Genomic DNA, 13877 nt, shown 5'->3' on the forward strand with positions numbered 1-13877 from the left:
TACTATATTGTATTTCTTTTATTAATTGGCAACTAAAATAGATTGAACTTTACATTGAGTGTCTGTCACCTCTTCACTGTTTGTTGAAAAGTATTTTCTCCTCGAAAGTGAGGCTGATTGGATGCCCAGATTGAGTTTGTAAAGCCTTGGTTCAGTGCAGTCAACAATACTGTGCCAAGCATCATTTCATCTGAAATTAAGATTGCCGAAGAGACGGTTAAGTAATCATTACAGCATAAGATTTGCACTTTATGGGCCCTGTGAACTTCAGGCAAATCAAAGCAAAATAGGACCCTTGCAGGTGGACAGAGAGAACTGAGTAAACACAACGGAAAAGCCACAAGGAACTGAGATAGACCAGAAACTATACTGGGCAAGTGGTAGGAAGGCACTTGTGGAGCAGACTACAAAAGTCTATAAAAGGCTCAGCAGATTAGGGCAGAAATGTTCCATAAATGTAGCTCAATTTGGTCTGATTTGAACTTGGTGAGATCATGTTGACATTTTTTGTCTTCCTGTGCAATAGCAAGTGAAGTAAATGTGATTAGGAAAGTGATACACTAGACTTGCAACAAACTTTTCGGTTATGAGATTGCAGGCCAAATTTCAAGTGCAGTGGATTCGACATTAGAGGAAATTAAAGGGATTTAAGGTAAACTTTTCTGGTATTGATCTGAGGTGAATGTAGCGCAGACATTCAGCCAGACAAAGCCTGTAAAAGTTAGCCTCCTCCCTTTCTCCATCCTCATTGTTCCACCTCTTCTTTCTACTATTTCACTTCCTTGTCCTCCTAATGTCCATTTTCCCCTATTCCATGGCTTTTTAACTGCATTGATGTTGGCAGATGCTGTGCTGTTTTAAAGGTAAGATTGTGCATGATACAGTAGGCTTTCAAGAAACTTGCTCTACTGTGTGCAGGAGACAGCTCCAAAGTTTAGCTTTGTCAGTTTTCCTTGGCATTTCTAATGAATTTATTGCTCAAAGTGCTCACTTGTGCGTGAGTTGGTATGCACTGCATTTCTTATGGTGGTCTTCGCTGTCTTGTATCTTTGCTATGGCTTGTTGTCCTAGCTAAAATGTATGTAACAAAGAAGATAGTTCAGTATCTGCATATAGTTCGGCTTGGGAAAACACGTTTGATGCCCAGAGAATGGATTGCAATTCTGTCATTACATGTGCTTCAGAGATGGTCAGTACCTGTAAAGTACTACTCACTTCACATCTACGACTGCTTGGCTCAGTATGAGAACACCACCATTTACAAATTTGCTGACAATACCACAGTAGTGGGTTGTAAGAAAGGGGCGATGAGTCAGCATGCAGGAGGAAGGTCGAAAACTTGGCTGAATAATGCACTAATAACAATCTCTCACTCAATGTCACCAAAACTAAGGAGCTTAAGAAGGGAAAAGCAGAGATGTCTGATCCAATGATCATTGAGGGATCGGAGATGGGGAGGGTGAGCAGATTTAAATTCTTGGCAGTCATTATCTCAGAGGACCTTTCCTGGACTCGACGCAATAATTTTATTATCAGTGCCTCTACTTCCTCAGGAGTTTGTGGAGGCTCGATATGATATTTAAAATCTTGGCAAACTTGTCCAGAGGTGAAGTGGAAAGTATGCTGACCAGTGACATCACAGCCATGTAGGGGGGAGAGGTGGGGGGGGGGGGGCTGTACCAATACCTGCACCAGAAGCTTTGCAAAAGGTAGTGGACCCAGCCCAGTGCATCACAGGCAAAACTCAGCCCACGATTGAGAAAATTTACATGAAATGCTGCTATTGGAGAGCAGCAGCAATCATCAAGGATCCACTCCAACTAGGACATGCTCTGTTCTCGCTTCTGCCATCAGGAAAGAGGTATAGGTGCCATAAGACTCAGGATAAATTTCAGGAACAGTTGCTACCCCTCCACCATCAGACTCCTAAACAACACAACTATCTCCTTTGGACGCAACTAGACTGGCTGAGTTCCTCCAGTATTTCAGTATGTTTTTAACTACAATCACAGTATTTGCAGATTTTGGTGTTTCACAGATTTATTCAGAGACTCATACAAGAACTCTTACTTTGTACATTCTGAACGATGGAATTTTTTTTCTGTATTTGTGCAGTCAGTTTGTTTACATTTCATTTTATGTTCACATTTCTCTCCTTTGAATGCGCATCTTGGGTACATTTTACACAACAGATAAGTAGAAATTCTGCCTGGCCTGCAGGAAAAGGAACCTCAGGGTTATGTATGTACCCTGACAATAAGTTTGAATTTGATTTGATTTAAAGGGTACTCAATGGCTCTCTGTGAAATAAAGATGCTGAAGCGAGGTTGGATGGTCATTCTGGATAAAATGTGGTCGTGAGGTGAAATAAAAATGGAGGTCAATTCAAATATATCCTGCTTCTGCTTGGATGGAATGTATCACATTCGTTCTTATGAGCTTGCCCTAAGAATGCAGTTGTGGCAGTGACATCTCACTGGAACCAAAAGATCTCCCACACTTTTTCTTTGTGAGCTTCCAGTCGTCTAAATGGTCCCAAGCATTGTGGACGATGTTGCCAATTTTACCACAGCTTGTCCTGTTCCATATGAATGTATGGAATTCATTGCTCATTGAAGCAGTGAAGGCTACCTCAGTAAGTGTATTGAAGTCAAGGATGGATGGATCTTTACAAGGTAGGGGAATTAAGAGATATTGGGGAAAAGGCAGGTGGGTGGAGATAAGGCAATGATTTCATTGAATGGAGGACCAGGCTTGATGGGCCGGAAGCCCTACTCCTGCTCCTATTTCTCATGTTCCTATGTTCAAATATGGCATATACTTATTTTCCCAGTCACCTCCAAGAGGAATTCCTATTAATGCAAGCACATCTAGGAAGAACTGGCTGGTGTTTGAAGTTTTTTTTTAAGCATCTGCTGTGATACCTCCTGCTGGTGTCAGCACCAAAAGTTGCAAAAACTTTTAGATTCATGGTTATTATGATAGAAATCCATCAGTGTTGACAGGAAATTAGTGTACTATTTTAAAACGTGTAGGTCTGTGCAAGTTCCTTTCAGCTGCTAAATACATGTTCAGGTGTCTGAATTTAAGAGAAGTTTTTAGCTGTCTTGATGAACTCCAAAATAGCATCACTGATGGCAAATCAACAATAACAATGGTGTAAGTTGCCTCTCTGGCAAACTTGCAGTGTTCGCTCTGTGGGTCCTCACCAACATGACACCTGCTTCACTCACTTCACAATAGTACTAATTGAGGCTAATTTGGCACCTGTGGCACTCAGAAAATACTTGCTATGCAACTATATTTTGCAGTTGAAGTCATCTTGCCAGAAACACTGTGAATGATTCCATTAAATATCTCAAATTTGCATCACAAGTAATATATAAATTATTAACCGGCGGACACAGACTACTGTGGTAAATCAGTTAAAATTACTTATCATGTGAATTAATAACATCAGTTTGATGTGCAGTTGGATCAATTAAGAAGTAGAACAAGGTGAGCAAATATCAGCAGTCTGAGCATTCTTTCTCCAGTTCGGAGCACACTTTCTGTATTCTTTAGGCTACCCCAGAGCTCCTGATCACATTGTTCTTTTGGATGCTTTCTTTCAGCTGCGGTTAGTTTTTGTTGAAGAGAATCAAGCATTTAAAATGGGAAACCAAACACATTTACTTTCAAGGCATTATTATCCACAAAAGTAGAGAAAGGTTTGGGTTGGAGGAAGCCATGGGACACCAACCTCGCAACGGTTGCTTTCCTTTCAGCGTTGGCTGTGAGCAATGCTCCCCCCACACCTTTCTCACGCAGGTCCGCTTCATGACAAAGCCGCGCATTGAATCGGGCATGATGCTCATGCTGCTGTTCCCTCTTTTCTATTTGTCATTTAAATGAAATATGCCATCTGCTGCTAAAAGATAATGATGGTAGAAACTAAGGAATTTGGTGAAAAAAAAAGCAAACTTGAGTTGTCAGCTTTCTGGCAACTTCCAATTGTGAAAGAGAAAGATGTGCCATTGACAATACTGACTTAATGTTGAGTTAACAGAATCAGTGGAGAAACTTCCAACGTTTTCTGTAACGATGGTGATATAATTTGTATGCATTATAGATGTAGGAGAGGAATTGGGAAGGCCTGCGGGAACACAACAGCCTTCTTTACTGAGGGATCGTGCCCATGGATCAGCCACCCGGGATTGCCTCTACTGCGGCAAATCGTTCAGAACCTCCCATCACCTGAAGGTCCACCTGCGGATACATACAGGTATGTATGATTCCAAAATGGCTGTTGTATTATTGGTTTGAAGCATCATTAAATGTTTGCTGGGCTCCCAAAGAGTCTGCCAAATCTAAAATAGGTTTTGCTGTTGTTAGCAAGTTTAAAAAAAAAAGAACTTTTATTTGGTGAAGCCAACTCACTCTTTTAATTCTGATAGCCATTGGTAGTTAATACTGCAACCACAACAGAGCCCTGAGCTGTAGGGACACATGGCATAAATTAATATTATATGCAGAATTGCATGGAGACACATAGACTCATTGGAGATTCAATTCTTATGAATTTTGCAGTGATTGCATAAAGCGTGCAATTATTTTCTGTCAATATCACCATAAATTAGGCAAATTGAGTAGCTGGTCATCAAGGTTGATGCCTCTTGTCAAGAAACACATTTCTGTTTTTCACGAGCTGCTGAAAAATGGGTCAATTCTCTATTTCATTTTATAAAAATTCAGGTATTTTATGCTGTAAAAATGCAGGCACATAATGTTACAGTCTTTATCATGTATTTATCTTCAATTTTAAACAGTTGGCTTATTATCATATTTTTCTGCATCACCTTTCTTGAGCAGCTGCAGCTTCTCAACCTAAACTATGGAAAACCTTCAGCCTCAAATTACCAAAACTTGCCAGTTAGCCATAAGTAATGGTAAATCAAAGCATTATACACAAAATAAAGATGAGACGCAGGTCCTACAGATAGGTTCCAACACGTCTTTGTTGACTCTGTGCCTCGGATTTCACCTCAAGCAAGGATTACACTTGCTTTTAACTCTTCGTGTGACGCTCCAGAGAAGATTGATTATTCATGCATGTTGCAGCTTGGGGATGTCCCAAGTGTTCTAGGAGCATTGAAGTGCATTTTAGATAAGAAGTTGCTGCTCCAAGGATATGGAGGACCCAACGTGCACAATTGGAAATCTTAAGTAGTGTCGGTATTAATATTGGTCACAACATCAAGGAAAACCCATCTGTTCTTCTTTTGATCATGCTGCTTTTAAGTCGGTAGGATCCTGGTTTTCCACTAAAATCTATAGCGTAGGCGATGAACACACGAGCATGGTACTCCTAGATGTCACCACTTGGCTCGTTCTTGCTTGCCAATAATCAGCAGTGTGACCGGTTGAGCTGGAGAACACCAATTTTAATTGGACTGAGAGGTATATGTCATTATGCACCACCCTGGTATCCAAATAGGTAAGAAACAAGCCAATGGCTTCACAAATCCTGAACAAATTTACCCCTCTGTCTGGAGGTCTCTTATCACAAAATATACGTGGTTCCTTTTTCTGAACTTCAGGGTCATGCTTTCTAAAGCCTATCCTTAGTTTGTACGTTTCTGACCAGATAATCCTGAGGGTAATTGTTGGCAATAATTGTCTTCAATCTCTTGACATCATTGGCCTTAAACAGGAAGGTAAGAGTATTCCAGCAATTACAAAGATTCTTCATATATGAGCAGTGACGTAAATGGACCTCAGCTTTTATTCTTCTGGGATTTACTAGTCTTGCACTGGAGTTATAAGAGAAGTCTGAGGGAACGCCCAAAGGAACCATGGGCACATTTCCATTGTTTATGATAAACATCCTTAGCACACAATACATTATATTATCACAAGCGACAAATACAAACCAACATTTTTTGTGTAAGAATTACACTATGGGCTGTGGACTTTCCTAATCTCTGTCCCAACCCTTTTGCTTCCTCCTGGATCTGGAAGTTCCATCAACTCCAAAAGTAATTCTCAAGTATGCTACAAATTTACTGCCACAAGATGTCCAAGTGGAGTTTACAGGACCACTATTAAAGTGAAACCATGTTACAAAAGGAATTTTAGGGCAGACAACCAAAAATGTGGACAAATCTTCAAGAATGAATGGAACAGAAAATAAAAGGAGAGAACCAGAGAGAATTAAGGGAAGAATTCCAATGCTTAAGACCTAGGTGACTGAAAGTAATGCTTTCAACGGAGAAGCAATTATCCCTGAGCATATACAAGAGGCCAGATTTTTTTTTTTAAAAGGAATTGATATTGTTGGACAAGCTGAACAAAGAGCAGAGTTTTGGCTGATATGGAGCTCATGGAGAGTGGGATGTGGATAGCTAGCAAGGAATGCATTGAGTATTTCAAGTCTAAAGGAAACACTCATGGGTGAAATCAGTGGATGAGCTGAAACAGGGTGGAGTAGCAGAATTTCATGGAGATGGAAAGAAGCAGACTTACTGGTAATAAGGGAATATGGTCAGAAGCCTGACTTAGGGTTAAGTTACAAACTTCCAGGTCCATCTATGGAGAGCTGCCAGTGTGATTTCTGGAATGGCAGGTCCATCTTCGGAGAGCTGCCAGAGTGTTTGCTGGATAGGTTTGTTTGCCACTTGGAGTTGCCTGTACTTTTCATTGCTCCTTTCTTGTCCCTCAGGACCACTCTAGTGCTTGGTCAGGGTACACTGGATGAAGAATGACAAGTTATGGGACAGGGGTGTGCGTGCATCCATAACTTTAGATTGAATCCTATTTGATCAGTGATGTTCACTGCCTGCAGCGATTCTGCACATTTCACTCAGCTTGTCCATCCATGGCTGAATGTCCGTTGTGCCGACTGCCTGACATGCACTGGACTTATATTGCCCAGAAATAGAAAATCTCCATGACAGAGGGCAGACGAATCAGCCAGCATTCCACTTTTCTGACACTGGTCAATAACTCCTGCTAGAAAGTGAATGTGCATCGGTGCCAAGTGCAAACCCAGGCAAAATTAGCCAAGCTGCCACAAAGATGAATAAACTCTCTCTATGCTCGCAGCTTAGGCTCTCACATGATGAAAGGCCACTTGGATGAGGCACTAAGGGCTGGTGGTGCTGAGGGAAACCAGCAGTAGCTTAATTAAATGCATCAGTAATGTGATGCTTTTAAGAAGGGGCTGAACAAGTGAACGAGGAAGAAGCAAAAAGCAAAATATGTTGCAAGAGGTACAGGAAGTGGCTCAGGATAAACAGAAATGAGTGTGAAACAGGTGGCCTGAATGGCCTGATTCGGTGCTGCAAGTTCTTTTATGATAATTTTTGTACATGTAATAATATGAAATCTGCTATAAAAATCTAGTGAATCCCTTAAGGGGATAGTCACCCATGCTCGGGTAGGGATTTTGATAAATAACTCACTTTAGGAGGCAAGATATACCAAGTACTAATTTGTCATTCGACTGCATGCATCATAGAGGCAGAAGTGACTGACTGCATCTGCTTTTAAATCTAGACTGGGTTAGCAATAAACACCACCTACTGTTGATTGCACTGGAATGATCAGAGAGATTAAGAACTGTTCAACGCTGTCTTCAGTCCACTTCATTTTTATTTATTCTTGAAATAGCTGGATTCTTCTTCATAGAGCAGGATCCCAGCCGTGTCAAATAATGATAACTTAGCGGCTGATAACTGAGTGACTGATTTTTATTACAGGGCCAGATGTCCTTCTATTAGTGTTCCGATGTGGCTGGTATCAATTTTTTCAAGCATTAAGCACTTTGAATATTGCAGATGGTAAATTTAAATTAAAGCCTCAGTACTCCGATTAGAAAAGTGTAGGGTCAGCCTAACCTATTTCAACAAGTGGGTTTAACCAATGACATGAATCCCCATTCCCATCCCTATCGTTCCCTACTCCCATCTCCATGGTGGAAAAGCCATGTCCAATAAGCTAAGAGTTATCATCACCTCTACTTCATGTTGGCACATTTAATCCAGGCAGTCAAATTGAAGTGTTAACACCATTCTACAAGCCAAAACAAGTGATATTCTCCAGATCAAATCAAGCTTCAGTCAGTGACTGAGGACTGTCATACCTGAAACACTATTCATTAAGTGCTGTCAACAGTAATTTCTAGAAAATTGTTTTGATGGATTTCCATCATATTTTCACATTACACTTAAGATTTTATTCATTTAATAGCACATTAGTGCCCAAACCAAAATCTAAGTTAACTGTACGATAAATGGCTTCAGGAAAAACATTTTACAGCAGTCAATGACACTTCTATGGTCTTGCTGGAGTTTAATTGAAACGACACTTTTCTTCTTGAGGTTATATCCGAAACATCATGATTCCCAGCAGCCTTACCCAGCAGCTTTTAGACTGATTAACAAAGCAAGGAGGTCCTCTTTTCAGAGTCAGGGTTCAAATTCCAGTGTTTATTGCGATTTGAACTGTTAGCTTTGTCAATGAAACACTGGTATCTGAACCCCGTCTCTCGAACTTGGACCCCAATGCTTAGCTAATCAATCTCGGAGCTTCTGGACACAGCTGTTTGGAAACTGGACTCTGTGTTGAGCCTAAAGAAAAACAGCTGAGGTTTCAATGAAATTCCAGCATGACTATTGAAATGCCTTATAATGCTTACAGAAGAGTCTTCTACTAAAGAGTGAAATAAGGGTTTTCTTTGCTGCACTATTATCTTTAGACATAATTCTTATTTTTCATACATCAAGAATGGAAACTATATGATGTTAAGTTGTGGGAAAAAAAACAAGAAAACATATTGCTGGGACTTAATGACATGTTTAAAGTATGACAATACCCATTTGGAATCTTGTGTTATTAATTCACTTTAAAATTATTAATGAAGGAATGATAGTGTTGGCGAATCTCTTGCAGTGTTCGTGTACAATCACAAAAGGGGTTTATGTGCAGAAAATTCACTTGAAAATATTTACAAGAATAAAAAGGAGGGTTGATATCTCTGGGCAGCCAAACTACCGAGCTGATACTGAAGAATGTATATATGTGATGAAAGATCCAAGTCCTCTTGGACCCCCACAGACACACAGCATGAAGCAAACTAACACAAGGCATATAGAAAAAGTGTGAGGTATGTGTGTGTGCTCATACATGAGACTGAATCCCTACCCATCTGCTCCCACCCTTCTCTCTGATTCTCTCTTTTTCTGTCTCTTTCTATCCTTATATTATTCTCTGTTCAGCACCAGAATTAGTTTAGTCGAGTGGAGCAGACTTGCGATCCATTTGAATTTGCCAAAAGGAAAAATAAATTATTGGAGGAGATGTGTTAATATTAATTTCAGGGAGATTAAAGTTCACGTGGGTCTGATTTTCTGTTGCTGTAAAAGTGATTTGGGGCTTTCGGAAGAAGTGAATTAGCACATCTATATTGTAGGTCAGTGAAGTAGTAAGTGGTGAAAGCAATGAAGAGGGGAAATGAGTTGATACTGTATGAAACCATTAAATATCCATGAGGACAGAACAGAAGTTGTAATTAATATGAGAAATAACCAATCTTATAGGGTGGACGGTTAAAATTTTAAAAATGTAGTATTATCAAACTTGATCTTAAATGGGCTTTCTTACATTAGCTCTATTACATTAGAATAATTAACAAGATATTAATTGTAAAATTTCATTGATTTTGTAGGGTCACATGAACTGGATCTTATTAACCATTTATTTTTATTTTGTTATCATCTTTCCCTTACACCATTAAATGACATTAACCAGTCATTTATGCTTTTTGCTGCTTGTGGAATATTCCTCAAGTCACCAAGTTTATTGTCATCTGATTGTACAAGTACAACCCAATGAAACAGCGTTCTCCGGACCTCGGTGCAAAATCATGCAGACATACAACCAGACATAGCACACATACATTCAAATAAAACATAGGCAGAACAAGTGTTTTATCTACAAAAATAATAAATAAATAAATATTGATTTGTATAAATGAGAGTCTCAGGTGGTCAGTGTGAGCTGTTCCTTTGGTCGTTCAGCATTCTCACTGCCCATGGGAAGGAGCTGTTCCTCAGTCTGGAGGTGCTGGCTCTGATACTCCTGTATCTCTTCCCTGACAGGAGAAGCTGAAAGATGCCATAAGCAGGGTGGAAGAGGTCCTCAATGATTTTGCACATCCTCTTCAGACAACGATCCCAGTAGGTCACTTTGAATAGGTGGAGGAAAATTCCAGTGATCCTCTCTCCCATTTTTATGGTCCTGTGGATTGACCTCCGATCCATTTCTCTGCAGCAATCCTACCACACTGTGATGCAGCCGGCCAGGATGCTCTCAAAAGAGCTCCTATAGAAGGTTGACATAATGGTGGCCAGTAGCCTTGCCCACTTCTCAGGAAGTGCAGTCACTGTTGCGCCTTCCTGACAAGTGAGGAGATGTTGAGGGTCCACGATAGGTCACTGAACTTAGTTAAGTGAACTCCAAGGAACTTGGTGCTCTCCACATTCTCTACTACAAAACTGTTGATGTGTAGTGGAGGGTGGTCATTCCTGGTCCTTCTGAAGTCCACGATCATCTCATTCATATTGAGACTCAGGCAACTACTGTTGTGTCATCTGAAAAACTTTCAAGGTTATTACTTAGCTATAGAAAATAAATAGAATTCACAATGGATGCAGAGTTCATTCACTGAGTTTTCCTAAATATCAGTCTCCCCACCCATGTCCTGGAGTCCTGGGTAGGACCTTTCACTGAACTCCATCATTAACTCCATGCTACAAATTGTCCATTGCCAAGTTGATGAGGTGCATGGATCTTCAATCCAAATCACCTCTTTAATATTTTCAAATAACTCTATATTAACATTCAGCTAATGGTATTCGCATTTGCTGCATTTTACTTCCACTTGATCATGAACTTGCTTGTTTTGCTATATTTCTTTGTCTTCTTTATTTGTTCTTGCTTTACTTCTTGTAGTTTTCATATTTCCCACCAACTGCTTCCCCCCCCTCCCACACACCAACCACCCTGATCCATTCTCCCCAACCCCATTCTTTTTTTCTGAAGGAATTCCTATTGCTGAGATAGGATTTTTTAATATTGTTCATCCTCGGAATCTTAGCCAAATGGCTTTTTTGATGACTCAGTTCAGATAGCAATATATTAACCCTGGAACAGGTTTATGTGTTCAGGTAGTACAGAAGAAAGTGTGCATCTTATGATAAAAATTCCAGTAGAGTCCTGAGAGGAGGTTAATATAATGCATAAACTACTCCTGAAATAAAATTCTCACGTATTATCGACCAACTTCAGAACTTTCACTCCCCTTCACAACCTAAAGCACCATGATGGGATTCAAACAATGTGAACAAATTCAGAATCAGAATTTATTGTCACAAACATGTCATGAAATTTGTTGTTTTGCAGCAGTATCACAGGTGGGAATATTGCTATAAATTACATTTCAAAACAAATAAAAAGTGCAAAAAGAAATAAGAGAAAATGAGGTAGAGTCTGTGGTTCATTGCCTATTCAGAAACCCGATGGCAGAGGAGAAAAAGATGTCCTTGTGTGCCATTGAGTGTTCATCTTCAGGATCCTGTACCTCCTTCCTGATTCCAGCAGTAAAGAGGATGTGGCCTCGGTGGTGAGAGTCCTTAATGATAAAGGTTACTTTCTCAAGACACCACCTCTTATAGATGTCCTTAATGGACATGGATATGATCAGTAGACTAATGTCCATGATGACACTGGCTGAGCTAACAACTCTGAATTTTTATTTTCCTGTCCTGTGCATTGGCATTTCCATCCATGACAGTGATCCAGCCAGTCAGAATGCTCTTCACAGTGAACCTGCAGAAATTTTCGAGAGTCTTTGGTGACTTACCGGATCTCCTCAACTTCTTACTAATTATAGCCACTGGTGAGCCTTCTTCATGTTTGCATTGACATGGAGGCCCCAGGATAGATCCTCAGAGATGACCCCAAGAAATTTGGAGCTCTTGGCAGTCTGCACTGTTGACCCCTCAATAAAGACTGGCTCATGTTGTCCTGATTTCCTCCTGAATCCACAATCAGCTCTTTGGTTTTACTAGTGTTTAGTGCAAGGTTGTTGTTGAGTGGCACCACTCAAATATCTGATCTATCTCCTTCCTCTACACTTCCTCATTGCTATCTGTGTTTCTGCCAAAGACTATGATGCACCTGTGTGGATTGTCAGTGAGGAGGAGACGTTGTTTCCGATTCGCACTGTCTGTGGTCTTCCAATAAGGAAATCAAGGATCCGACTGCAGAGGCCCAGGTTTTCAAGCATTGACCAGTACTGAGGGTATGATGGTGTTGAAAGGTGAACTGTGGTCCATGAAAAGTAGCCTGATGTATGTGTTGCTGTTGTCTAGGTGATCCAGGGCTGAATTAAAAAAAAAATGCCAAGAGAGAGAAAGAAAATTTTAAAAAATCAAGTATGTCAAGAGAGAGATAGAGATCATTTTTTGAAAGGATAGACAAATAAATATTTTAAAAGGTTACTTTTATGTCACAAAGTAATACATTAAAGAGATATTATACATGATAACCTTCAACTTCTGTCCATTTTCTGTCCCATAAAGCAAACAGAGAGTCGCTATGAGCATTGTCAGGCACCCCTAACAAGAGGAAAAAGAGAGTCCCTTCAGAGATACCGAGCATTCATGGATTGGGCTCCAGAGCTCCCTCAGCCTTTGCAGCCAATTAGACTCCAGTTCAAACCAGTGGTAACACAAGCTCCAGATCCAAACTTCCGATATGATCAGGAAATATTTAGTGCCCGAGGCTCTTCAGGAGCCCTCCTTGCCCTCAGCACCCTCTGGAATTCTGGTTCCACTACGTGGTTCCCATGAGCCAGTCTCCAGCAGCTCGCAGCCTGAGTGGGCCCTCTGGTATCAAGTCACCGACCACCTGCAGCCTGTGTGGGTCTAATAGCCGCTGAGCAGCTCACTGGTCTGATGCTATGGTTGACCTTCGACCTTTATAATAAATATGAAGGGATAGATAAATAAATATTTACGGTTGCAGTTAGTGAAAGGTATAAAAATGGACACTTCAGTAGTGCAGACAGATTATGGCTAATGCGATACCAACTTCACCTCATGTCTGATCCACCTCCAGGTCTCAGCCAAAAGGAAAGTCGAAGCAGGAGCCTCAGGCATTTTAACTGTAGTGTTATCTGGCTCAGATCAAAAAAATCCACCATCGAACTGTGGTCCTACTTGAGCATTTTGATTTATATGACTCAGAGTAACTCACATTAATGTGAACAACAATGAACCATTTTTGCCTGTTAACCTTGGATCTGTCCCTGATAACATTTCAACCTACATAGGTTTTCACAGAATTTCCATTTCACCTTGTAACATACTTTCTAAATGTTACCCATATTAGTGCACGAAAAAAGGTTTTTATTTAAATCTGGTAAAAGAAAGGAAATCATATCAATGGGATTTTTGGGGAGTGTGAGAGTCAGTCTCCCAAACCACTTCTGATACCTCTCTATAAGCCCTTTTTACACGCGTCCCGTTCAGTGTCCCAGTTAGGAAAGGCTATTTTGCTGTTCACACTTGGCTACTCTTGTCCGGGACACTACACTACACAAGCCATCCCCTGGGAAAAGAGTGTTCTGGCTTCTACCAGTGACATCACAACACACCGAGCGATGGTGGACCTGCCCTAAATCCTGAAACAAAATTAATCATGACTAATTATAACATAATTAAGCTTTATGTACATCACAGTATGAGCCTTTCAGCCCCTGTTGTTGTTGTGCCGACTTATAATTTATGAGGGATCGTGGGAAAGTGCTAGCAATAAATTGCAATAGCAGACAA

The 13877-nt window shown here is 40.4% G+C and overlaps 1 protein-coding gene across 16 annotated transcripts in view; it reads left to right on the forward strand.

Moving 5' to 3' along the window:
* The window catches only part of znf536 (zinc finger protein 536), a 329669-nt gene that overhangs the window by 186187 nt on the left and 129605 nt on the right, over positions 1–13877 (forward strand). For all 16 annotated transcript variants that reach the window (XM_069901729.1, XM_069901722.1, XM_069901733.1 and 13 more), the window contains one exon: positions 4112–4264. In XM_069901729.1, coding sequence (XP_069757830.1) covers positions 4112–4264 — 153 coding nt within the window. The remainder of the gene's footprint in view (positions 1–4111; positions 4265–13877) is intronic.

This window comes from Narcine bancroftii, chromosome 10 (assembly GCF_036971445.1).
Source record: "Narcine bancroftii isolate sNarBan1 chromosome 10, sNarBan1.hap1, whole genome shotgun sequence".
NCBI lineage: Eukaryota > Metazoa > Chordata > Chondrichthyes > Torpediniformes > Narcinidae > Narcine > Narcine bancroftii.